Source organism: Leptonychotes weddellii, chromosome 5 (assembly GCF_054177405.1).
Source record: "Leptonychotes weddellii isolate Sample4059 chromosome 5, ASM5417740v2, whole genome shotgun sequence".
Taxonomy (NCBI): Eukaryota; Metazoa; Chordata; class Mammalia; order Carnivora; family Phocidae; genus Leptonychotes; species Leptonychotes weddellii.
Genome location: NC_138373.1, coordinates 153697863 through 153722293, shown reverse-complemented (window position 1 = coordinate 153722293; position 24431 = coordinate 153697863). Strand labels below are relative to the sequence as shown.

The following is a 24431-nucleotide window of genomic DNA, read 5'->3' as shown; positions in this document are numbered from 1 at the left end:
TTAAGATGCATCATTTTTAAATGTACCACTAAGGGAAAAAAAGGTGCCAAATAAAGATATGTCATCAGTTGTAAGCTGTTTTATGTTTTTGTTTTTAAGTAATCTCTACACCCAACATAGGGCTTGAACTCATGATCTGGGGATCAAGAGTCGCATGCTCTACGGACTCAGTCAGCCCGAAGGTGATTTTTTTTTTTTTTAAGATTTTATTTATTTATTTGACAAAGAGAGACACAGTGAGAGAGGGAACACAAGCAGGGGGAGTGGGAGAGGGAGAAGCAGGCTTCCCGTGGAGCAGGGAGCCCGATGCGGGGCTCGATCCCAGGACCCTGGGATCATGACCCGAGCCAAAGGCAGATGCTTAACGACTGAGCCACCCAGGCGCCCCAGATGTTTTGTTTTGTTTTGTTTTGTTTTTAACACAAGACCATTGGAACAAATTAAATACAATAGGAATTGTGTGAAACTGTAGAACAAGCATTGAGATAGAGTCCTCCTCTAGCACTGGTAACTAAGTGTGCACTTCGGGCAAGACAACTATGCTCTCTAGACTTGTTTCCATATCTGTATGAAAGAATTGGACTAAAAGAACTGTTTTCTCTTAGCTGTAATATTTTAAGTTTGCAGAACTACTCTATCACTCAAATCTTCCCATATCTCTCTATCTCGGTGTGGCGTTGCCGCTCTGCTCCTGGTCCGCATCATTTTACCTGATGACTCCCCACCACTCTTCTATTCCTTGCATTCACCCTACAGAATATTGAGGCCCCAAACACAATTGCATATGGTCATCCCATTCAAATTCAGAAAGATAGAGACAAAGCCATGTTATTTGCTGGCTACAGAAGAAATTAGGAACCTCAAAGAGAGGAAGTTTGGTTTAAGTTTGAAAAAGACAAGACACAAGCTAGGGCTTTAGATGTAAATTTTTAACTCTTAAAGTATTCACTGTACAGTAGGCAGGTCTCTAAGCAAGATGGGTCCACTCCTTTCATAGAACTGGGTTTTATGCCTTCTGGAGGAAGGAGGGGAAAGCTAGGAAATTAGTTAAATGAAAATAAACCTTGTGTTCATTGAAGGAGACAGGCTATACAGAGCACAGCATCTCTCAAGGTCTAGCATGATAGCTCCATCACTCCTTCTGAATACAAAACTCCGTAGAATAATGACTGAAGTCCAACCTCAAGCCAAATGAAGACAAACTGATCTCATGAAATGTTTTCCATCTATAGTTTTTGTGGCTGCTTCATACCAAGACGATCCCTGTCTCACCCTCCACCTGCGATGTAATGGCCAATTTGGCCAAGGAGTGAGGAGCACAAATCAGACACAGGCCAGACAGTTCTTGTTCAAACAGCAATGTTTAGTTGTACAACACATAAAGTCTAGCAACATTTACACAACCAGTTTGAGTGTGTTGGCTTGTTTTCAATTGGGAAATTTAACCATAATGTCACCCAAAAGTTGGCTGGGACTGGTAACATTTAAGAAACGGGTCGTTCTTGCATCCCCTAGGCTTGGGCCTCTTGCTCCATCAGGACTTAGTTGTAGATGAATGGCCCACAAGTCACCAGCCTTTGAGAAAATAGTGTCCAGGTGGAGACAGTGGGGGAAGGGGGGAGCGGGGCGGGGGGGGCGGGGAATCCCATACAGACACAATATGTGGGGCAGTGGCAGCCAACATTCGCAAACATTCATGCATCTGATGGGGGGCTTTGCCCTCCACTGGGTATTTTCCACTAGCCTACAGTGACCAACTGTGGCCAGGCTAATTCATTACTCACAGTAGCAGGGTGGAGGTCGGGGCAGGAGTAGTCAGAGTAGGTGGGAAGAGATCCCTCTTATTGCTAAGTGGACAGAAGGGTGCTTTTTTTTCTTCCTAGAGTTCACATCCCATGGGTTTCTGGAGTTTTGTGTCTGTGTTTAGTTCTTTTTTTAAGTTTGAGGGTAAGGAAGTCAATTCCAGAAATGTCTCTTCAGGAAAACCACTCTTTCTAAGCAGCTGCGTTACAGGGTGGGGAGGGCATGAAGCTGAACTCTGGGGCCAGCCACAAATGGCTATTTTTTTTAAAGTGACCCTAGGCCTGGCTCCCCCACATCTGTAGTGACCCATCATTAGAAATAAGCTTTAAGCAATGAAGGAGACACCCTTGTCCCACACTGGGGCTCACACGGCTGACCTCAACAAATCTGACAAGCAGAAAAGTTGCTTTCTTGACCCTTGAAGGAAGCCAAGAGTAGCTCATGCAGATGAATGGACAGGGAACAATGCCATTTCCCCTTGGAGATGGTTACAAGTAGCTGGTATGGATTTGCAAGGGCAGAAGGAGCTCTTGATGAGTTCTTTCCCCCTGCGGATGGGCTGGGACCGGCTGACACAGACGATGGACGAGGGCCGTGCTGGCGAGAACCCCATTCCACTGGGAGGAGGGGGGTGGTTTGGATACAGGGAGGAAGCAACTGTCCTAAAGAGATAGCTGGGCCCTCCGATCTGCTGAGAGCTGAGAGGGGCTGTGGTGGTGGTGGGCTGGGCAAGGACAGCTCTAAAAAGGGCATAGCCCTGCAGCAATAACAGCTGGGAGGAATGGAGGGAGAAGCAGCGCTTGAAATGGCCTTCATTCAGCAGTGGGGCAGGGGGTGGCTGGCACAGGTGGAAGGACAGTGCCCAGGAGGCCTTCTCCCTGCAGGGGGGGTGAGAACGGTTGAGGGTGTGGAGACCAGCGGCTGGCAGCAGACACATAAAACAGCTTCTCCGGGGAGGCTGACATCAAGGTGTAGGGGTGCCAAGCATCATCCTCTACTCCACCTCTCCAACGCCCACCGCCCCCACTAGACCTCCCCTGCCAGTCCTAGTGGCCAGTCCCATGTTTGCACATATGACTGCCCACTGTATACACCAGGGATCCCCCTCCTGTGGAAATGTAGCAACCTCTGGGCTTTAACCCTGATGCTATTCTATCCTGACAGGTGCTTACCCTGCAATAACTTTGTGGGGGAAGGAGGATGTGTATTGGATTGGTAAAGAGCCTCCAAGAAAGACGGAGACCATAGGTTTTGGGGTCACCCACCTCTTTCCCCTGGCCCACCGAGTCTTGGTCTGAAGTCTATGTGTTTTCCTAGCACCTGAGTGATAAGAGACTAGAAATGCTGGGATTTGTCGTGGACCAGTAAAACACCGAGGGCTGGACCAGGAGATGGAACAGGAGGTTGTATGAGGTCATTGTAAATGGTAGCTAGTTGGTGTTTTCCCTTACCTAAGGCTAAACTCTTTCCCCCAGCCCCAAGTTTCAGCCACCTTACAGACTGAAGGAGAAAGAGTAACTTGTTTGTAAAATCTATGCATTAATAAATACAGGGCTGAAGGGGATGGCAAGAAAAGGCTGACTGTATGATTATGGGTATCATTAGCAACATCCACAGGAGTCAGGAGGCGGGTCGGGGAAGAGCAGAGACAGACAGACAGACATGCACAGTGAGAGAGAACAGAAGTCCAGAGAGGGTCAAGCATGAATGAGAAGCAAGCAGTAGAGAAGACAGCTTGTTCAGGAGGAAGAATCATGATGGAGAAAAGTGAGGTGGTGTCTCCGATTCGCCTCTGAAGCCAAATCACTGAGAAAGGCAAAGGTTGTGTATTGCTCTTAATACATCTTTAGATTTAATTCTTCTAGAACTCAGCGCCCAAAGATAGGCTGTTTCACTGGACCAGCGCATGTGCTTCTCGAACCAGCTACTGGGAACTGGGTAACTCATCGTGTTTCCTCCTCTGCCTGGGCCCACCCGGGTCCACCATGCGCTGCGGAAACTTTCTTTTCTCATCTCTGTGGGTCTGATTTCTCTCGTAATCCCGTAATCCCAGTGTGTACTGTCACGTGCTTTGGCTGTGATTTTATTTTAAGGTGGCCTGAAGTCCTTTTTGGAAGTAGACTGGGCATAAATCCTAAATATGGAAATGTAGCTAAGGTAGATTAGACTCCAAGCAAGTGGAAGAAGTCAGAGAGGGGCAGGATGAAGGAATGAGGGAAGGGGGAGAAGGTGGGAGCAAAGGGGAGTGAGGCAAGGCGCGTGTGGAAAGCAGCAGTCAGCAACCAGGACGGACGGTGACAGGTGGTGGATTTCGGACAGTGGAGACAACACATGCTGAAGGGTGGAGCTCTCTTCTCCACTTCTGGGCACGAACTCTTTCTGCAGGAGCCCAGCTCCAGCCTACTCTGCTCTCCCTTGACCTTCCCTCTCCTAGGAAGTCCTAGCCTTACCCTAGACAGCCAAGTCCCACCACCCCCTCCCCACCAGGTCCAGCTCCAAAGCTGTCCTCAGAGTCTCTGCAGTCCCCGTTTGTGGGCGGTTCAGAGATAAGAGTTACCTGTGGCTCACCTGCTCCCCATCATTTTTAAGTGAAACCTCCCCTAAGACCTCTTGAGTGAGGCACACGGCTTTGTTCTGGGACACAAGGAAAGGAGACAGATAATGGACAGCCATGGAGGAACCAAACTTACAAGGGACCTTCCAGGGACGGTAGTGAAAATACCTCACCCCTGCACAGGTACACACACATACGCACACGCACACGCACGCACACTCTCTCTCCCTCTCATACACACACACATACACACACACATGCACACACTGTAGACAAACTCCACAAACACCAGACAGGCCTGTGGGACAGAGTAGAAAGCAAGAAGGTGGTTGGTGGTGGTTTTGGGATGTGTGTGGAAAAGTGGGGATGTGTGATGATACAGAGAAAGGGCCGTCAGGGGTTACTGTCGTGGCTTTCCTCTGTGTCCACGCTCACCGGAGGGAGGCCTCCATTGTCATTGAGCCGCTTGGCCCTGTAGGTCTCGTAGTGGATGTTGTGTGTCACTTCCTTGAGGTCCTGGAGGTGGGTCCTGAAGGACAAAGGGTGAGGAGAGAAAGGGGTGTGATTAGGGGTGGGGAGGAAGAGACGGACCCACATCTGAGGTCAACGCATCACTCCCGCGGCCTGGGCCCAATGACTGGGACCCAGGCCAGAGAGCCAGTAATAATACTTCTTTGGCCCCTTCTGCTTCATGATGGGACCTGGAATGGGGGGCAGAGAGCTTTGTCAGAGAGACCTGGAGATGGAGGAAGTAGATCTGAATGGATGGCCTCCTGACCCCAAATAAACTAACCTGTCCTCTGAGGGAAGGGGTGCATCTCACCTGATGACAAAGTCTCGAAGCAAGGCAAACTCACAGTGGTTGAGGTTTTCCACTGTGAACGAAACAAAACAAAACAGGTGGTCATTTCACTAATGTAGCAACACCCAGCAGGTGCACTTCTGTTCCGGTCACCGAGGTATTGAGGAGAGAGCCACAGGACAGGCCACTTCTTGTAAGCCCTCCAGAGGTTTGCTCCTCTGGGCATTTCTGGGCACGGGAACAATGGCATAATACTATTCTAGACTCTGTGAAATAGCAGCTAATCAGGACTACTACATTTCTCATTTTATAGGAAAGAAAATTAATATACAGGGGGTCTAAAAACTGGCCCAAGGCCTAAGACACAATTCCTATCCTCGAGGAGTTTATAATCTGATTGGAAAACAGTAACACACACAGAATGTAACAATCGAGCCATCTTAAAAAAGGTCACGCACTACACAATGAATCTAATTCAATACAGATTGAGTACCTACTATCTGCAAACCACGTGCTAAGCGTTGTGGGAGCAGAAGGTGATTAAGACATGAATGCTCTAGTCCCACAATCTAATGGACAGGACAGACATCCTCATAAATGATTCCAATTCAAGGTGGATGAGAAAATGCCACTAAAAATAAAAATCGCAACATAGGGTCATCGGCAAATGAGAGACAATATGATCCAATGGGATGAACTTGGTTTGGGAACTGAAATAAATTCAGTTGTAGAATTGAACTTCGGCCCTGAAATCCCAGTTTCAACCACCACCAAGTTGTGTGATCTTGGGCAAGACCCTTCACCTGCCTGAAGCTCGTGGCCCTCGGGGGCTAATGTTCTGAGTACAGGCACGCCTCCCCTGCTCCCCGTGGAGGGTTATCATATTTGAATGAGATCACGGAAGCAATTCTTTGAAACCTTTCAGAACCGGTATTGACCTTCTCGAGGTCACATCCATTCCCAACAAGACGAAAACAGCCACATCCGAACCACCCTCCAGCAGTTTGTCAGATCACGTCCCCTTTCATGTAAAAACCTTTCTCCGGTTTTTCCAGTGCTTTTTAGTCTCTCCACGTTCTCCACTCCTTTGACTCACAAGTCAGGGCCTCCCAGTCAGGTGCTAAATCGCTCTTTCAGCGCTCCCTGTCTCTGAGACTCATCTTCTCAATTAGACTGTAAGCTCCTTACGGCAGGGTCTGGCTGGCTTTCATTTTGTATCTGACATGCCAGGATAGTGCCCTGAACTCTAGATGCTGAATAAGTAAGCATGATTCACCAGCAGCGGCCAGTTCTTCAAGAAGATGCGCTGAATTACCTTCAATGATCCCCCAGGGAGTTTTTCTGCCGAGGACTCGCTTGCCATTCACTTGGTACTCCTTGTCGCTTCCCACCACAGCGAAAGGCATGCTCTCCTGCTGACAAACCACACACACATGCATGTCAGCCTCCTACCATCCAGGCCTCCACGGACAGGACGCCCAACGGTCCTGGGCCCCTGGCCTTGAACTACATACTTCTGCTGCTCATTCAGTGATCCCACTGATGGCAAGGGCAAGGCTTTTGTCTCTTAAAAGGGAAGACACTAATAAAGACTGGAGGGCAGGTGATTAAGTGGCTCAGTTGGTTAAGCGACTGCCTTCGGCTCAGGTCATGCTTCTGGAGTCCCGGGATCGAGTCCCGCATCGGGCTCCCTGCTCGGCAGGGAGTCTGCTTCTCCCTCTGACCCTCCTCCTTCTCATGCTCTCTGTCTCAAATAAATAAATAAAATCTATAAAGAATTGGAAACATTTAAAAAAAAAAAAAAAGGGAGTCTGAAGTCCTGGGTCCAGCCCTGGTCGCACCCCTGCCTGGCTGGTTAACCTCAGTAGGTCGGCTTTCCTTCAACAGGAGAAAGCTTTGTACTTTTTAGAGCACTTTAACACATCAGTTTGGTTTGGAACAACTCTGAGCTAGCTAGGATAGAGCTCTTCAGGTATACCCACCCATGTGACAGCCAAGTGACGGATGCTTTACACTACCTCCCATCAAACCTACTGGCAGAGACCCACGTCCACTGACCTCTCAGACCCCATAGGTCACCTTCTGAGGTTCATAGGCTCCTCTGCTCCACCCCCCACCCTTGGGTTGTATATTCGCCAAGAGCCAGCTCTTTGTTCCCAAATCTATTTGCCTGATGTGTACTTGCTATTGGAGAAACTATTATTTAAGCCAAGGATGTATGACCGTGGAGAATGGTTTCTCTGAAAGTCAAGTTGGGTGTTTCTGAAAGACTTGGGAAAGGTGAGTTGCTCTTGCCCTAAGACCAGACTTATCCTCAAAGAAGAGGCCTTGTCTTTATATGAAAAGAATGCTTACTGAATGTGATGGATGTGTTTTATTTTAACTTAATAATTTAGTGAAATAATGCTTTAAAAACATTTAAGATTTGTATACATCATTTTTTTTTAACGATTTCTTCACTTAAGTGGACGTTTTCCATTAACTGACCAACTACCTGTCTCAACTACATTAGATAAAGGGCTTCTGATAGATGATCCACCCTCAACAGAGGAGGTGATTCAAGACCAAAGCAAGTAAATGGCTTGTCCCAGGTCATAGTGGTGAGTAGAAAAGCCCAGACTGAAACTCAGGATTCTGATGTAAAATCCCAGAATTGTCGAAGTTTGGAACTGAGAGCAATCGTAGAAATCACATGAAGCCTTAAGATCCCTGGGAGACGCCCACGGACGGCTGAGAAGACGGTGCTCTGGGCCCGTGTCCCTGAGCCAGAGCAGCTCCGTTTTCATGTTTTATATACAAGAGTCCTGTTTGACATTTAATTTTTTTAAAGGGTTCCTCTGGGGGGAAAAAAAAGCCTATAAGCCACTCACCTAACCTGATTTCTGCACTTTATAGAGGGGAAACTGAGGCAGAGCTCTGACTAGAGCATAGACATCTTGGACCCCAGCCTGATGCTCTTCCTGCCCAGGCCCTTCCATCAGCCACACCCTGGTTTTTCCAGGCCCTGTGGGGGAAGAAGAGGCTTTTGGGGTAGTCTGCGGATGGACGCGAACCTTGGCTTCCTGGATGCAGGGGTTCACGGTCCTGGCCAGGGCCCTACTCCTCATCCTTTCCATGTCACTTCTGGTCTGGGTCAGGCAAGGTGGGGCAGACAGTATGAAAGGGGAAAAACAGGTAGCAAAACGGAAGGGGTACACAATCCACATCCCACTCATGCTGAGGAGGGCATTAGTGTGCTGAACAGAGCCCCAGGCACCCACCCGGATTTTGTCATTCTCCGTCTTGTCCTCCAAATCCTCATCAAATTCCTTCTGGGGGTAGAACTCAATGCCATTCACTTCGAGCTCCTTTCGAACCTAGGGGCGAGGAAGAGAAGCAAGGTAGCCAAGTGTCAGGATAATGGAGGGGGGGCGTTGTACACGGGTGTGAGCATGTGTGTGTGCTGAAATCAGAGGGATGAATGCAGCCTTTGATAATCCGGTCATCTCTGAACTCTGAGGCCCTGAGCAGCAGGAAGATCCTAATAAATGGGAGCCCCAGTCACACAGCTGCCACAGCCCAGTCTGAGATGAGGAATAGTCTGGGGGTGCAGCTTGCTCATCTCAGGATCCAGAAGCTTAGGATTTAGACAAGCAGCACTACTGAGTATGTGCTCATGCTGCCATGTGTCATATTCCAGGTCTTCCCTCTCTCAAAGCTCAACTTAAGTCTCACCTCCTCCAGGAAGCCATCCAGGAACTCCCTAGTGGTCTACCTGATTGTAAGTTTCTCAAAGGCAGCAAATGTCTTTATACCTCCCTTGCAGGCCCCCACTTCTATTCCGGTGCATCCAGCACAGGGGGGAGCTTATAAAAGACACTAATAAAGACTGGAGGGCAGGTGATTAATTAGTCTAGCCCCTCAAGCAATCTAACATTGAGGAGTGTTTTCTCATGCCCAGGATGATTTATGTATTCAGTGGTCTTCACCAGTAAATTTGGAGGATGGGAAGGAGGCAGCCTGAGGTTGTTAACTTCCCTTCACCACTGGTTGGCAGACACGACCAGCCCAGCCTCTTCAATGGTTAAGTGGGAGCTGGGTGGGAAAGGGGGGATATAATAATCAAGGATAGGACACAGCTTGCACCAGAGGAGGGGAAGGAAGGGTGGGGACAGGAAAAGGAGGAGAGGTCTTCTCACCCTTTGCTTGAATTCAGACTTCTCCTCCAGGGTCATGGTGTCAGCCTTAGCAATGACGGGGATGATGTTCACAACTTTGCTGAGGTGCTTCATGAACTCCAGATCGAGGGGTCGCAAGCTGGGGCCCAGAGAAGGCAGGGTGTCAGCGCCACCTTGCTCTCCCCTGGTCCGCCCTGGCCGCCACGCCAGGGCCACCCTTGGGACGGGAGGACTGGATGGGGAACCTGGCTGAAGCCAAGGGGCTGCTCCGTCTCCTTCCTGACGCGCTCCCAGCGTCTTACCGCCTGTGGAACAGGCTGCGACTCTCTGCCCCCACTCGGACCACCGTCTCCCCTTCTCTTCAAATCCTGCCCCTCCCGCAGCCCTGCTCAAACTGCTCCTTCAGGACAGCGTTCCTGACGTGGGGCTCTTTTTCTCCTGGGAATAGCCGCGGACTGTTGTCTCAGGCTTTATGTCCCTTTAAGTCCTTGTGTCATGGTTACTCGTGTATCTTATTCTCCGTATGGGGTAGCACTTTTTTTTAAGTAATCTCCTTGCCCAACATGGGGCTTGAACTCATGACCCCCCCCCACCCCAATGGAGAGTCGTGTGCACCAGGACAGCACCTTTTGATGGGCCTTCTCCCAGCCCACACTTAGTCCTGCAGAGGCCCAGCTGGGGGCCCAGGCCCTCCCCATCTGAGGGCCCCGCTCCCTCTAGGCTCTGGGGCTCCCATCTGGCTCTAATTCCCAGTCTGGGCCACTTACTAAGTCAGGCTATCTGCTGGCTTGCTCTGACCTTGGGTCCACATTCTAGGGAGGAATAAAGCTAATCTTTTTACTGAGTTCCTAGACCCCACCGTTGAACACCTGCTGAGCACCTGGTTCCTCCAAAATTGGGGGCCCACCTTGCTCATGCCATCCGCTCAAGAACTGAACTCTGGCCCAGCAGTTAGGTGTAGTAATAAGTTATGGAAGGTCGCCTGCTTGCTCACCTAGATCTCTCCATCCCACGCTGGCACTCCCTGTCACGCGGCCCCATCAGCCACTCACAACCGACTTCCCTGCACACCTGCTGGTCGCCAGCCTTCATCTCTAGACACGCTGGGCTGCCCACCCATCAAATACCTACAGCTGGGTCCCCTACCCCCCCAAAACACCCACCTGATCCAGTAGCCCTGCCCTTCCCCGTTTCACTCTTGTTGCTGCCCACCGCCCCACCCCACCTTTGTGCAAAGCAGGTATCTCCTGAATAGACGGGGAGCCCTCTGCGCCCACATACGGACTCCTCTCTGCTGGCACAGTTGTGCTAGAACACCAGTGGGCAGCTTGGGGACTGGGCTTGGTCAGCTTTCCTCTCCTGGTAAGAGAGTCAGACTGTCTTGGAGAAAGTGCGGGGGATCACAGGGCCCTGACAACACTGGGGCCCATCCGGGGGGACTGGTTATCCACGACAGAATGGGCACAGGTGACACAAACCAGAGCCAGGCGCAGCCGTGGGGGAGGGACTGGTACGTACGAGTGTCCCGTGGGGGAGATGAAGTAGAGACAGCAGTGGACACGAGTGTCGGGGATGCGTTTCTTCCTGGCGATGTTGACCTCCTCCTTCAGGAACTTCTCATACTGTTCATTGATGTACTTCTCAATGGGCTCCCAGCTGGGGGGCGGGGGGACGGGAAGAAAGCAGATGGACGTCCCAGAAAGAAAGGCCTGTGGACCATTCTCCCTCAGGCCCTCATGGATGGCTTTCCTTGTTAAGCGAGACCAAAACTCCCACGGGGACCTAGTCCTCTGAATGGGCCAGAGGAATTGCAGCACCCCACCCCACCCCGGAAAGCAGCACATGCTTTCCCCACCTCCATTCCTCATTAGCTAGGAGGCTCTGAGGAAGTCTCTGCCCCTCTCTGAGTACCAATGGGTTCCTGGAGGGATTAAGGATTACAAAGAACAGATGTACGGTACTTAACATAGCAACAGCATGTAGAAAGTATTCAACATGGCAACAACTCATTATCATCACTATTGTCAATGCTATTGCTACCTTTCTCCTTTAAGGAGCATGCCTATGACCAGAGGAGAGGACAACCAGTCACTTTTCTAAGATTGTTCTAAATTGTGTGGTTTGGCGGCCCTGCCTATGTGCGGCAGACCCCAGATCCCTCACAGAGGAACCACGGTCTCCATCCCTATGTGGGAGCAAATCCCTGCCTGGAACTTTCCATCTACATCCTTGGCAGGATGCTGACGGCCGCGTTGCTCTGTGAATTCCCAGAGGTGCTCTCCTCATGGAAATTCCCCTCCATCCTCTCTTCATGCAGGGTTATGACACTGCCCACAGGCCAAGCTTGCCCACAGCCTTCCCGTCAGCCCAGATTTGTGCCACAGCTCCCCTTGTTCTGTCTGCCCTGCCCTGCTGCCACCTCCAGGCAATCCCACAGCCAAAAGTCCCTCTGCACTGGCCCCCTCCTGAGCCTCATCCCTCGCCTCCTTACAAAGCCCCTGACGCCCATCCTTTAGCATGCCTTCCCACTCAGCCCCTCAGCATGAAGGGCGCAGCTGGTTCTCAATATGAATGAACCTGCACCGTGTTCAGCATCTTCAGGGCAGAAATCTCACAGGCAGACATATACCAGTTTTCATTGTTGATCTGGTCTCCAAAGCCCGGGGTGTCGATGACGGTCAGCTTCATTTTGACCCCGCCTTCCTCTATCACTGGGGGGTGAACAGAAAAGGCACCAGGGAAGTCACTTATTGGGCTGATGCCGGCTACCCTGCTGCCTACCAGCCAGGGAGACCCAGGCTCCTTCCTTCCTTGGGACCAATTACTGGAAAAGTCAAGTTCAGGGTCTTCCCACCTCGGCAGCTCAGTTCATGCTGTTCCCTTCACCTAGCATGCCTTCCCTGCTTCTTGCTGCCTGAATCCCACCCATGCTCTCCCATCCAGCTCAAGCCCCGTTTCTAATCCCCCCTGTCTTTTCTAGACCAAAGAGTTGGCTCTACTCCGTTCTCTTCTGTCTTGAGATTGCTTTTCATTTGTCTCATTCCCCCAGTAGGCCCGTCTCTCCCTCTCTGGCAGAGAGCCTTCTGAACAGTGGCCACTGGAGTCCCTGCCTGGTCCTCACCGTGCCCAATAGCTTTGATCTCCACCGTCTTGGGAATCTTTTCTTCCCGGTTCCAGCTGGAGGCCTTGCGGCTCACCTGGGATTTGAAGAGCGTGTTGACCAGCGTTGACTTGCCCAGTCCGCTCTGACCTGCCGCAAGACAGGAGGAGGATGACACGGTGGGGAAGACCCGTGTCCACCTCCTGAGCCTGCCATCTCTCCCACGAGATTACAGAATTCTAGAGCCTTGATCCAGGCCACTTTACCACTCATGGTGGGTGGGGGGCAGAGGACTGAGTGGGAGAGCAAGCAGGTGGGAATGGTTCCCTGCTACCAGAGAGTTGGATTCCACATTCTCTCCTTCCTGGAGCCCCAGGCCTGTTGGGAGAGGGGACAACCTCTGCCTTTGTCTAGTGTAGCAATTTTTTGTTTTGTGCCTGCTGGACTTCAACTTTTAGTCTTTAGTAATACTAAACGGAATGACAGAACTACTTGGCCCTCTGATACTGCCTCAGTGCATCCGAGATTTTCACATCTGCTAGCCAAAATTGCCTTTGAATCCCAGAGCCCTGGGAATCCCATAGCAGAGCTCTCTTTACCCCCAGCTCAAGTGTAGAGATTGACCCCCACCTCACATAAAGTGTGTGCAAGGTCACATAACTAATAAATGCAAGACCACGGCCTTGAACCCAAGGAACCCCCTGGTTCTGTGTCCACTCTATTCTATTGCTACAGTGAGTACCTCATGCAGATAAATGCCCGAGAGGGCACTGAGAGAGGAGGGGGCAGCTGAGCGGGCAGGGCCAGTCTCTTACCTCCACTTCCCTCACGAGTGCTCCCTTTTGACCCGTCTTTTTCTTTTTTTGTATTGTATTGTATTTTTTTTTAAGTAGGCTCCACTCCAAACATGGGGCTTGAACTTAGGACCCCGAGATCAAGAGTCACATGCTTTACTGACTGAGCCAGCCGAGCACCCCATTTTGACCTGTTTTACACAGGTCTACAGCATCTACAGAAGATTTCATTCCAAGGAGGAGTTCTGCAACTAAAAGGCACTTGAAAACCACCGGTCCGAGCCATGCTTCTCAAACTTGTACACGCACGAGGATCGCACAAGCAGGCCCTACAACTGCTCAATGGCATCAGTGTCACCTGGACCCTTGTAGGAAATGCAGGATCCCAGGCCCTGCCTCAGCCCTATGATTCAGAATCTGCACTTTGACAGGATTCCCAGATGAATCACATGCACAGTAAAGTCAGAAGTTCTGGTCTAGAACATTCCTGTGGTATATTAGTGGGAGGATGAGGGCCTAAGGCTCCAGACCCAACAGTGCTGTCTCCCTGAACACCTGGGACTAGCCGTGTTTGCTCCTCTAGTTTTTTTACTGACAACTGATGGCAAGGGAGGGAACTGGAGGAGACCAGGGATAGCAGATAAGGTGCATGTCTCATTCCAAATGATCAATCAGTAGTAGCCACCTAGGCCAATATGTTAAAAAGGCTACCTGTGGACTCAGTCCTGAATGCGAGCCATGACTGACCGGCTATGTCTCTCCCTGTGGTGCTGCTGGGGAGAGAAGAAGCCTGCACAGCTTCTACTTGCTGTTCCTGGTCTGGATATTTTCTGAGGTCATTTGCTCACTAAGTACCCTTGAATGCCAAGTGCTGTCCTGGAATTGGAGGTAGAGAGGCAAACAAGACATCACCTTTACCCTCGAGAAGCCATTTAGTGTGAGGAAGACCAAAACACAAGCAGGCGGTTACGATATGTTGCCATAATCGCCGTGAAAGAGGGAACCACAGGGTATTACGGCAGCAAACTGAAGGGAATGTAATCCAGTCTCTCTGGAATCAAGGAGGACTTCTAGGAAGAAGCAACAACTAAGCTGAAACCTGCGGAGAAACTCTGAAAGACCCCTGAGAAGCTGGAATGGGGTTCTAGACAGAGGGAATGGCAGAGTCAAAGTCTCAGAGGCTGAAAAGAGCACAGCGAGTCCAGGAGAACTTACCACTGAGGAGTAGAATGCTACGTGGTTAGTGGTAAGAGGTGAGTGGAGAGAGAGCACCAGGCCAGGCTAGGAATTTAAGCCCTTAAATCTACTGAAGGGTTTTAAGTAGGATGGGTGACCTGATGAGTTCTGCAGGTTGGGAAAATTATTCAGTCACTGGTGAATAATGGTTTGAAACAGAAAGAAGACAGAGGACTGGGAGGGTCAATGCCACTCAGAGTGTGGCCTGGGGCCATGGTCCTTGAACAATTTGCTACTCATTCTTGAGATAAGAAATTTGTACCAGAAAATAAGTTGACCATAACACTAAACACACTATTTAGTTCAGCTGATTTTTTTTTACAGCAAGACTTTCTAGATGATCTAAACTCCAGTCACCTCCTAATCTTTGAGTAGCACTGAGTCAGGGGGCTGTGGCAATCCAGGTGGGAGCCCTAGCTTAGCTGAGAGTGGTCACAGTGGAGATGGAAAGAAGTGGGCAGACTTCAGAGAGATTTATAAGGGAAAACTGACAGGTCTTGATGGTTGACTGAATTGGGGGATAAGGAAGAAAGAAAGAAGATGCCCAGGTCCCTGTTTCAGCACCTGAGTGAATATCTCACTAATATCAGGCAAAGGTCCCTTCCTGCTTTTACATGCTGTGATCTGGCAACACTAGTTAGTGACCAATCAATGTCCTGCAAATTCTCTTTAAGCTTTCAAGCACTACAGAAGATCAGAAAGAAGACCACCCTCCATCTGATACCAGTGGAGAAAGACACAGATGATTTCCCCACGCCACACACCTAAAAACTGGCTGAGCAGGGCTAAGAGGCTGCCTGTGTCCACCCCACTGGTGTTGGGGCCAGGCTGACCATCCACCCAGAGTTCCCACCCCTGCATTAGCTAGTCTTCAGGAGAGAAGAGAATCAGGCTTTTGTGATCAACATAGTGAAATCTTTCCTCCTGGCAAGAGCTCATCCTAGGGAAGCCAGGGCTGAGGCCCATCCTAGGGAAAGAAACAGGATCCTCAGTTCTGCCCACCAGCATGGTCTCCAGTGACCCCATGGCCTTCCCTACCGACCACCATGATGTTGAAGTCGAAACCAGTCTTCATGGTCTTCTTGCGCATCTGCTCAATGATGGTGTCAATGCCAATGTAGCCCAGCAGGTTTGAGTTGATGCTGACGGGTTTCATGGGCACTGCCGGCTTAGGCCTGGGCTCAGGCACCAGCTCTGACATGGCTGCGTCCGTCCTGGTCTCTGGGAGCCCTGCAAAGCCAAGGTGGGAGAGGTGGGCTGGAGGAAAACAGAAGTCACGTGGAAGCCACAGTACTATTCTCTTGATACAGAATCACACAGAGTTGGGACTAGAAGGGACCTCAGCTGTCATCCAGTATGGGTCCCTCATTTCACAGATGGAGAGACTGAGGCCTGTGGGGGAAGGACTTCTCCAAGACACAGAGCAAGTCAGATGCCAGATCGGGATCAGTGCCCAGCCTCTCCAGCTGCTGGGGTGCTTTCTGGCACACTCACTGCTCCAAAGCACGTCTGTGTGTCTAATCCTGGGACTTCTCCACCTTGGCCCTGTTGAGATTTGGGTCTGGATAATTATTGGAGGGGGGGTCTCCTGTGCACTGTAGGATGTTCAGTGGCCCCCCTGACCTCTCGTTGTGACAACCAAAAATATCTCTAGACAGTGCCCTGGGGGCAGCATAACCCTATGGAGAACCACTGGTCTAGGAGATGTCTGGGGTTATTCTGACCTGAATCCTGCCTTCTCAGAGAAAGGGCTAAGACCTTTTAGGATACTGGACTTAACATCTATTGACTGTCTGTCACTGACCTCAGTTGCTTTGTTTTTTAGAAGCAAATAGAGCTACCCCCTCACACTGCAGGAGCATCACTCCTGCGCCCAGCCTCAGTGCCCCTCTTTTCCATGAGCACCACTGCAAAGTAGGGGTGTCTATGCCTTGAGGAGCCCCAGACACCATCCTAGCCATAGTTTTAAATCTGTGGGAGGAATAAGTCTCTCCTTTTGACCAGACCAGTGGGGAGGGGATGAGAAGCAGTCACGTTGGGGCAGCCACTTGCCTAAGATGACATAGTGTGTTCTTGGGATGGGGGGTGGCAAAAGAAAGGGAAGGCTGAGGACAGAGCCTTTCCCTACTAGGTCTGGCAGATCACAGGCATGTTCACACACAAAGGAAATCTGTGCATTTCCTCATGGGGCCAATGTCCCCTGGGGCAGGTTTCAGTATAGAGCAACTCCATTTCCCCATCCATAAAATGGGTGTGTGTGTGGTGAAGTGGAAGGAGCCTGGCCCTGCTACTTGCCAGATGTGGGGACTTGGGCTCACCCCTGTGAGCCTACTTCCTCATCTGTAAACTGGCTAGGGGCACGATTAAGGCTATGGTAAGCATCACATGAGCTATGATGCCTAGAAGCACCCGGCATACCCCTCACACTTCCAGACCCTCTTGCCCCCACGCCCCTTTCAAGTTCACCAGCTTGTCCAGAGGGCAAATGAAGTGGGGCGTGTGCAAGCGATGCTAATTACACAGCGGAGCTATTGGACTCAACGCTCTCTCGAGGACCCCTTCCAGCTTTGCCATTCTGGAATCCTGTGGTTCCTGCAGAGTCTCAGGCTCCCAGGGAGAATTGATGGAGCAGCAGATGGGCAAGAGGGGGAGGGGACAGGAGTGCCTCCCTCCCCCACCCCCAGACTCAGCCAGGAGTCTGTTCTTGTACCGCTACCACCTGCTCCTGCCACCAGTCCTGGCAAGACTCTCTCTCCCGATGGGAAACTGTTCTTTCCTTGTCACTCCCAGGCACAGCCAAATCGGACGAAGCCTCGGGCCTGGCGTGGCTCCCTCCTGCTTCCCAGGAAGCTGTTGCCAGCCAGGCGGCTCCAGGCGGCCGCAAGATTGGCTAGGGGGCCCTGCAGCAGCTGACTCTCACAGCCTGGCCTGCTCCTCCACTCTCTGCACGTGGCTCCCGGGCCCCACTCAGCACACCTGCACCGGGGGCCGTGCCCCATTTTCCCTGCCCAGCTGCTGCCCTGGCTGGCCCAGGCCACTTCCCTCATGGCTCACAGCCAAGCCTGCTTGTTCTCACAAACCGTGTTGTGAGATAGATCCACGGAGGGGTGGGGGTCGGGGTGTCATATACTATTTTACAGACTTGGAAAGTGAGTCTTGTATTTATTTTCGGGAGATTTTGTTAGTATCCTTATAAAGGGTGTGCCCTCACTATGGCCTGCTCAGCTCTAGCCCGTCGACGGCAGCATCCTCAAAGAGCGTTCCCAAAAGACAGATGTTGCTTGCAAGAAGGGGGCTGCCCACCAGATTCCCAGGCAACTTCTAGGACCAGCAAGCACCTCCTCGCACCCATGCACATACTGTGTGGAGCACCTGCTGCCAAGTCACCTGTCCCAACTCTATGCCAGTTACATGCCAGCCACACGCTAACAGCAACCACCCGTCAGCCATGAGCACTGCAAACGTGCGGCGGGTCACTACGTCATGACCTCTGCTGGACGACCCTTGCCCACTCCAGCCCCCGGCTGACCCCTACTCCTCCTTCACCATTCAGCTCAAGGCCTACCTCTAGAAAAGCCTCTGCTTTCCTACCTGATACGAGTGCCCCTCTTCTTAGTACCTTGTTCGCATCACGTTCATTTCTTTGCTCCATTCCTTCCAGGACATTTCATGTGCTGCCAAATCTCGGGAGCCTACTCCAGCCAACCCGCTAGACTTGATGCCAAAGATACTTTTGGACCCCAAACAAGGTCCTCGCCTCCAAGGTCCACTGTGTGGTGAGGGTGACTGACAAGTACATAAAAATTTCCAGGGCACAGGACGATGCTGCTCTGGAGTGGAATTCTGTAGCTCCATCCCTTGCCCAGACAGCATCCCTATTCCTATCATGCCAACCCCAGACGGGCAGCTGGCCCAGGCTTAACTCCCAGCTGGATGACCCCAGTGAGCCTCAGTTTTCTCCTCAGGAAAATGGGCACGTAAGTACCTACGTTGCTGGGTTGCTGTGAAGGTTATACAAAAGCATGGACATAAATTACCTGGCACTGAACATATGCCCATCCTTCTTCAGGGAAGGGGCCATGTCTCATTGATCTCTGTGCCCCATTGAACCTAGCATAACACAGGCACTCAGCAATGGATGGATGGATGGTAGATGGACAGACGCCTCGCAGGGGGGCAGATGTCAATGAATGGATGGATGGATGGATGGATGGATGGACGGACGCCTCGCACGGAGGCAGATGTCACTTTAGAACCATCACCTTTCTTCTCCCTCACGGGCTGCTCCCTTTGCAGAGCAGCTGACCCCCAGCCAGCAAATGGCTCCTGTGTAGGCCACAGTGAAGGGAGCAGACTCTGTTAAGAGAGACCCTCTCCCTCCCTGCAACAGGGATTGGATGGGGGTTCCCTAAGGGTGGGAAGAGCTAAGGATGAAGGTCACAGCAGGATACAGTTCAAGTGCCATCCTGCCTAGATGGTCCTCTGGGGTCTTCCTAAGCTCCCAGCTCTCTCTAGAGAGGAGGGGGATCTGTCAGCCGCACCCCCTGCCAGGGGCCACCTGCCCCATCAATGCTCTAGGGAGAGGCATTGTCCACCTGACTCAGCTCTGACTGAGTCCCCCACAGAAACAGCATCCCCCTCCCTGTGCCAAGCAAGGACCCCAGTGCTTTCTTTTACACAGGCAAATGAATGGCTTTGTCTTTGTCTGGCCCAGGGACCCCACCCCTCTGTTGGAAAGGTGGCAGCAGGGGGAGGGGATATTTCCAGAATAGCACCTGCCTCCTTGGCTCAGTGAGGGGTAGGGGTGGGAGGGGTCTCTTCCTCCCTTCCAGCGCTGGAGATCTTCCCCTGCTCCCAGCCCTAGCAGCCTTCAAGACTCCGCCCCCACCCGCAGAGGCAATTCCAGACCACCGCAGCTCCAGCCCCGCTCTCAGAAAACGAATCACAGAAGACATCTCGGTCCTTTCCCATTCACAGTTGCAAAGGGCCCTGGGACACCCCCTTCCCCCATCCCAGTCTTCTGGAGGCCAATGAGTTCCCTTGGAGACCACCAGCTGGTGCCTGTCTCAGTGTGCGCCTGTGTGTGGGGGAAGGGGCCTATGTGTCAGCGCACAGGTCTCTTATCTGGCTGTAGGTGGCCCTGATACCTGTGCGTGGTGTGCATGTGTGTGCGTGTCTTGGTGTGCTCTAGCGTGGGGCTTCCTGCGCGCATCTGGGTCCCTGCTTGTATGTCCGTGGGCCTCTGGGACTCCCCGCGATCCCGTGTGTGCATTTCTCCCGGCACGTATATCTTGGGGTGTGTGCGTGTGTCCGTGCATATGTCACCGCGCGTGGGCTCCTCGGCGCCGCAACCCTCCCTCTGGTAGCACCTCCAGCCGGGCTTTTCGGGGCCGCAGCCTCCTCCCAGCGGGCGCCGGTGGCCCGGCCAGCCGCCCTACCTTTGGACATGAATCCTCCTTTGTCTCTATTCCTCCGGGGAGATGCTCAGGGCGTGGGGCTGCAAGGCTGAGCGGGGCGCGGGCTCCTGGGCAGAGCGGCCCCTGCAGCCGGGCCTCGCCCCTCCGCGCTCTCCGCCCACCCGCCCGGCCCGCGGCCCGGCCGCGCCGCCCCTGCGCCCCGCGCCGCCGCGCCCGCCCGGGACCTCGCTTCGGTTGGCTCGGCGCCGCTGCCCCTGCCCGCGCGCACAGATGCCGCCGCCGCCGCCGCCGCCGCCGCTGCCACCCGCACCACGTGACCCGCGCGCCTGCCGGCCCCGCCGAGGGCCCCTCCCCCTCCCACGGCGCCCGCGCCCGCACCCGCTCTCCGCCCACCCGCACGCGGGAGCGGGTACCGGGTCCCGGCTGCAGGCGGCCCGGGAGGCGCGCGGGGGCGCTGTGCCTGCAGCTCGGGATGCCGGGTCGGGGGGAGGTGCCCGCATCCCAGTCTCGATCCCTGGCCGCCCCCCCCATCCCGCTCCCCGCCTCTTACCCTTCAAGCCGGGGCGGGGCGGGACGGGGGGCGCCGGGGACCGGTGGCAGCAGCGAGCTGCGGTGCGCGCGCGAGTCACGCGGTGGTGGGGATGTTGCGCGGGCTCAGCGCGCTTCTGCCCGGGCGCGGGTGCCTGCGGAGCCCTGAGTCAGGGGCCCCGGTTCCAGGCCTGGCTTCTGGAGGATGAGCCCTATGACCTTGAACTGATCAGGAACTTTCCTGAGCCTCAATTTACCCGTCAGAAAAAAACGTTCATGCATTCAGTCAACATGAACGGACAGTGCATTGCCAGGTCCTGGGGGCACAGGGATGGGGATGACCATTCTAGGCCTTGTGGGGGAGACAGCTGGACTGTCCTAATGTAGGGGGCTGGGGTATGCATAGGGTACCCGAGTGCTGGGGGGTGGGCATCCTGTGTAGAGAGAGATTTTGGAAGAGTTCAGGGGGAAGCTGAGGGCCAAGACGGAAAGGCAAATGGTGGTGGGAGGGAAGAGGGGAAGGACACTCTGTGGACAGGGGCAGCAGAGGTGAGCAGACCCAGAGGGGAGAGCTGCATGGTGCTGGTGGACAACTCACAGCTCCTGATGCAGCAGCAGCAGAGAAAATTCCAGATGGAAATATAGAGCTAGAGGCTGGAGAAGATCAAAGTCTTGAAAGCTGGGCTAAGGAGCTGGACTTTGAGGGAAGCCAGTGGTGAGTCACCAATGACTGTTAGCAGAAAGTGCCACCATCAAATATGTGAGTCCTGTGGCAGCTCAGCGTGGAGGACAGAGAGCCCCCATCCTGGGAGTGGGGGTGGGGGAGGGAGGGTGGGGACTGTTGTGGGATGGCAAGGGCAGAGGGTCGAAGAGGAGGGCACAGCCAGCCAAGTGCTGAGGGGATAGATCAACAGAGTGGAAATAGACTGGTTGGGATGAAAGAGAGTGAAAGATGAGGAAAAGGAAGAAACCCAGGTTTCTCTGAGACGGAATGAACTTCTAGTCCTTATGTTGAGTTATTTATAGTTCTAAATAGGACTTCTATGCATACAAGTCTCCAACTTACCTTTCAGGACTAAAGGGCCGGGGGTGGGGAACTAAGGAAGAGCAGGTCAGGTGGGGCACCTTTCAAGCAACAGATATCCTCCCAAAAGGCTGAATGTGCATCATTCAGGTGAGGTCACTACGCATATCTAGAGGAGCACCATAGTGATGGCTGTTGGACAAATCACCACTTACTGACGTGCTGGTCTGTATTTTCATGCAGGTGGTTTGCTTTTAAAGCTGGACCCACCTGTAGATCACCTGATTACTCCAGCTCTTCAGGGACCAAAGAACCAACCACGGAAGATGCTAAAGGAAGGACTCGGCATAATTGCTCATCTACAAGTCACCCCTGGAAACTTTCCTTCTGATGGCTTCCCTCAACCTCACCTCTGACTGGCAGGTTGGGACCCAACTCAGGGTACATCCCCTGTGCTCTGCCCCTCGATTTTATTCCCTTTTCCCTCAGCACATTCACCTCTGACCTTACAGTCCCACCTCCCTTGCCCAACCTATTCATCTCCAGGTCAATACACCATGGCCCCCCACGGCAGCCCAGTACATCCCCAGCCAGGCTCTTTGCATTTACCTTTGGTTTCTCTGGCTCGGTCCAGCATGAGGGGCCCTGCGGGCCAGTCTGTGGCAGCATTTGTAAGAGCATGGTCCCACGCTGGGGCTGTGCTTCCGCTTGGCAACAGTGGGTAGGTGGCTGATATAGTCAGGTTAATGACTCTGTCCAGTGTGATCTCCCCCATGGCTATGCCCAGCTTGCTTGTGTCCAAAGCCACAGAATCCGTAGTTCTGTCCAGCTTGGCTGTATTCGCTCTAGCCAAAGCCCTGGCTGTGTCTGTCCTGGATGTGCCCAGCTTGACTGGGTCTGGTACCACCAAATCCACGGCTGTAACCTCTGTGGTCGGACCTGACTTGGCTGGGCCTGCTCTAGCTATGGCTTTGTCCGGCTTGTCTGGCTCTGGGGGTGCCAAATCCATGACCATGCCCAGCTTGCTTGGGCCTGCTGTAGCAAAGTCCATGGCCGTGCCCAGCTTGGTACCTAGAGCAGGCAACTCTATGCCTGTATCCAGTCTGGATGTGCTTGGTGTGGCCGGATGGGCAGTCAAGTTAGGTCTGTTGGTGACCATTGTGGTTGAACGTCTGGTTGTGCCTAGCCTGGCTGTGTCCAGAGGAGCCAAATCCATGGCTGTCGCAGGACCCATGGTAGAGGTGGCCCTTTGGAGATGCAGCCGGGGTCTCGGGATACCCCTGGACTGGGGCTTGCCTCTTCCTGAAGAAGCTCTGGTAGTCACATGGGCAGTCCCTGGGACAGGATGCTTCTGACCTACCGAGCCTGGCCCTGCAGGGCCTGGTGATTTCTGGGCTAACCGGGATTGAAACGGTAGGGCCAGGTAGGAACTCACCAGAGGCTTCTCCACTATGGGCATCCTGCCGGGTTTGGACAGACCTGGGGTCCCTGGGCCCTCAGAGTGTACTCTGCTCCCTGGTACTGGAGTCACAGATCGTGAGCCTGGGCTGGGCAGCCTACCTCCTCCTTGGGTGGCAGCCTCCTTGCCCGGGGTGGACAGCTCTTCCCAGTGAGAAGGTAGGGGACCCAGGGGCCATGCCTGGCTGTTCTGACGGAGCGTTAAGGAGATGGAGCTGAGCTTCCGGGGCACAGTCTCCTGTGGGGGCACACTCCGGGCCCTGGCTCCAGGGCCTGGTCTGCTGGAAGCCTGTGGGATATGGCTTTGAGGAAAGGCATCCAGACGGATGGTTTTCCTGAGGACAGGGACGAGGGGAGACACCCCTCCAGGGAGCTTCGAGGGGCGGGCAGAGTGCCCCAGCAGGTAGCTGTGGGAAAGGGAGGCTCCAGGGCTGGGGGCGCCATGCTGCTGCCTCTCAAAGTTGTGGTCCATCCAGGTCTTCCGTCTTCCCCTGAGGCAATCAACAGAGAGAAGGGGCCAAGCGGGGGTGAGGTGCTCAGCTTGCATTTCTTTGATTCCTAGTTAATAAAGAGCATGAAAACCTCTTTGCCAAGTAGCAAATTAATTTTTAGTTGTCAGTGTTTGCCAGGGTCTTATAAACCAAGACAGTATTTTAAAATGCAAAATATTTAACTCCTCTGAAATGTTATGGAGTAGTTGTTCATTAAAGCATGATTTATCATTTTAATGTTATGCAGTCAGTAAGGTACAAAATAGTTTTAAAAATTGTTCACTTTATAATTGAAATGGAAAAAAATTGCTAAATATACATATATATAAAGCTTAATTTCTAAATATACTTTTTTTAACAGTAAGAAAACAGAAATATATTGCAAGAAATATATTTATAAGAAAACTTGTAATTGGGCGCCTGGGTGGCTCAGTTGGTTAAGGAACTGCCTTCGGCTCAGGTCATGATCCTGGAGTCCCAGGATCGGGTCCCACATCGGGCTCCCTGCTCAGCGGGGGGTCTGCTTCTCCCTCTGACCCTCTTCCCTCTCTTGCTATCTGTCTCTCATTCTCTCTCTCTCAAATAAATAAATAAAATCTTTAAAAAAAAAAAAGAAAACTTGTAATATATCAAGATGTAAAATTGTGGGATCCTCAATGGCTTGAGTTTTATCCTAGCTATCAAAAACACAAATGCTTAGAGGTCAGGGGTGCCTGGCTGGCTCAGTCGGTAGAACATGCAACTCTTGATCTTGGAGTTTCAAGTTCGAGCCCCCCATTAGGCATGAGACTTACTTAGAAAAAAAAAAAAAAAAAAGCACTGCCAGGTCTGAAGGGGCCTTGTTCAAGGACCCCTGCAGGAGGGCAGTGGTTATTGGAAGGCTGTCTGCCTCTGTCTTTTCCAGAAGATGCCAGAGGGCTCTGGGTTCCCACCCACAGCAGCCCAAATAGGGGTTCAGGCATCCAGGTGGGAGGCCGAGGGATGACCAGTTTGGCTTGGAAACAACGTCTGCCTCTGGGGCTCCTGCCCAGAACCAGGAAAGAGCCCTGGGTTGGCCTGCTGCTGGA

General features: G+C 52.5%; 1 protein-coding gene across 4 annotated transcripts; it reads right to left on the bottom strand.

Annotated features, from left to right (window-relative positions):
* Positions 1 to 1342: 1342 nt before the first annotated feature.
* Positions 1343 to 23345, bottom strand: SEPTIN3 (septin 3). Of its 4 annotated transcripts, none has more exons than XM_031035654.2 (11): positions 22025 to 23345; positions 15485 to 15676; positions 12438 to 12566; positions 11946 to 12027; positions 10835 to 10972; positions 9338 to 9455; positions 8420 to 8515; positions 6475 to 6574; positions 5181 to 5232; positions 4793 to 4886; positions 1343 to 2681 (listed from the first exon to the last, which is right to left on the bottom strand). In XM_031035654.2, the coding sequence occupies exons 1-11, from the start codon at positions 23343 to 23345 to the stop codon at positions 2616 to 2618; spliced, it is 2388 nt and encodes a 795-aa protein (XP_030891514.1). In that variant the 3' UTR covers positions 1343 to 2615. The 4 variants fall into 4 exon arrangements, with proteins under 4 accessions (XP_030891514.1, XP_081678673.1, XP_006740416.1 ...); XM_081822547.1 differs by lacking the exon at positions 22025 to 23345 and adding an exon at positions 20414 to 20432; XM_006740353.3 differs by lacking the exon at positions 22025 to 23345 and adding an exon at positions 19885 to 20019.
* Between the last annotated feature and the right edge of the window lie 1086 nt (positions 23346 to 24431).